A 1,193-nucleotide genomic window follows, 5' to 3' on the forward strand; every position below is an offset into this window, starting at 1 on the left:
CCTGGGGCCCTGTGCTGCAGCAGGGAGCCCCGGTGAAAACCAGAGGCTTGTCTCACCTTGCACCCCCCTTCTCCCTAAGACATGATGCTGGTCACCAACAACCCCTACGATTACGCGTTCATCTCCCAAGGAGAGACCACGGTGGCCTCCATCGATGACTCTGAGGAGCTCATGGCCACCGATGTGAGTGTGCCAGGACCCGGTGAGGGGTGTGTGTGTGATGGAAGTGACAGCAAGGGGTACATGGGGTCAGTTCACTGCCCTGAGATCAGAGACAAGACCGTGGTTCCCTATTCAGAATGATGGGGCCTGGGAGCAGGATACAGGGGCAGGGAGGGGATGACCCAGAGTGGCTGCCGTCACCCGAGCGGGCTGACCTGTCTCCTACCCTGGTCTTAGATAGTGCCTTGTTAGTTTCTGCCTGTCCCTCACTGCACACGAGAGTCCCAGAACCCACCAGGACTTCAGCGATAGCGTTCTCTCTCCCCAACTTAACGCGGTTACCTGACACATTTCTACTTTCTGGCCACCGCCAATCTGGGTCCTGCCTAACAGAGTGCCTTCGATGTGCTGGGCTTCACCCCGGAGGAGAAGAACTCCATCTACAAGCTGACTGGGGCCATCATGCACTTCGGGAACATGAAGTTCAAACAGAAGCAGCGGGAGGAGCAGGCCGAGCCTGACGGCACAGAAGGTGGGAGGCAGGGGTACCGGGGGAGGGGGGGATGCTGGGGGCGGGGGAGGCAGCTGCTGAGTGAACAAGAGCCCGGTCAGCAGACAGGTCTTCCCTTGGCCAACTCTGCTCCCTGTCCTTCCCTTCCAGAGGCAGACAAGTCTGCCTACCTCATGGGGCTGAACTCAGCCGACCTGCTCAAGGGGCTGTGCCACCCTCGGGTGAAAGTGGGCAATGAGTATGTCACCAAGGGGCAGAATGTCCAGCAGGTGGGTCTTCTGCAGAAGATAAAGTGGGGAGGACTGGCACAACGGGGTGGGTGGGAACTTGGGGCTTCACACTTCCCAGCACTCATCTGCCACCTGCTCGTCTGAGTCCCTCCCGCCCCTGCCTTCCAGGTGTCATACGCCACTGGGGCGCTGGCCAAGGCCGTGTACGAGAAGATGTTCAACTGGATGGTGACTCGGATCAACGCCACGCTGGAGACCAAGCAGCCTCGCCAGTACTTCATTGGCGTTCT

General features: G+C 59.4%; 1 protein-coding gene across 1 annotated transcript in view; it reads left to right on the plus strand.

The window, feature by feature from the left end:
* Positions 1 to 1,193, plus strand: part of LOC101661465 (myosin-7) — a 24,183-nt gene that overhangs the window by 6,041 nt on the left and 16,949 nt on the right. Inside the window, 4 exon segments of the mRNA XM_045287661.1 lie at positions 24 to 183; positions 556 to 694; positions 824 to 942; positions 1,072 to 1,188. Of these exon segments, the coding sequence (XP_045143596.1) occupies positions 24 to 183; positions 556 to 694; positions 824 to 942; positions 1,072 to 1,188 (535 nt within the window).

Source organism: Echinops telfairi, unplaced genomic scaffold (assembly GCF_000313985.2).
Source record: "Echinops telfairi isolate 266 unplaced genomic scaffold, ASM31398v2 ScPeMD7_18;HRSCAF=68, whole genome shotgun sequence".
NCBI lineage: Eukaryota > Metazoa > Chordata > Mammalia > Afrosoricida > Tenrecidae > Echinops > Echinops telfairi.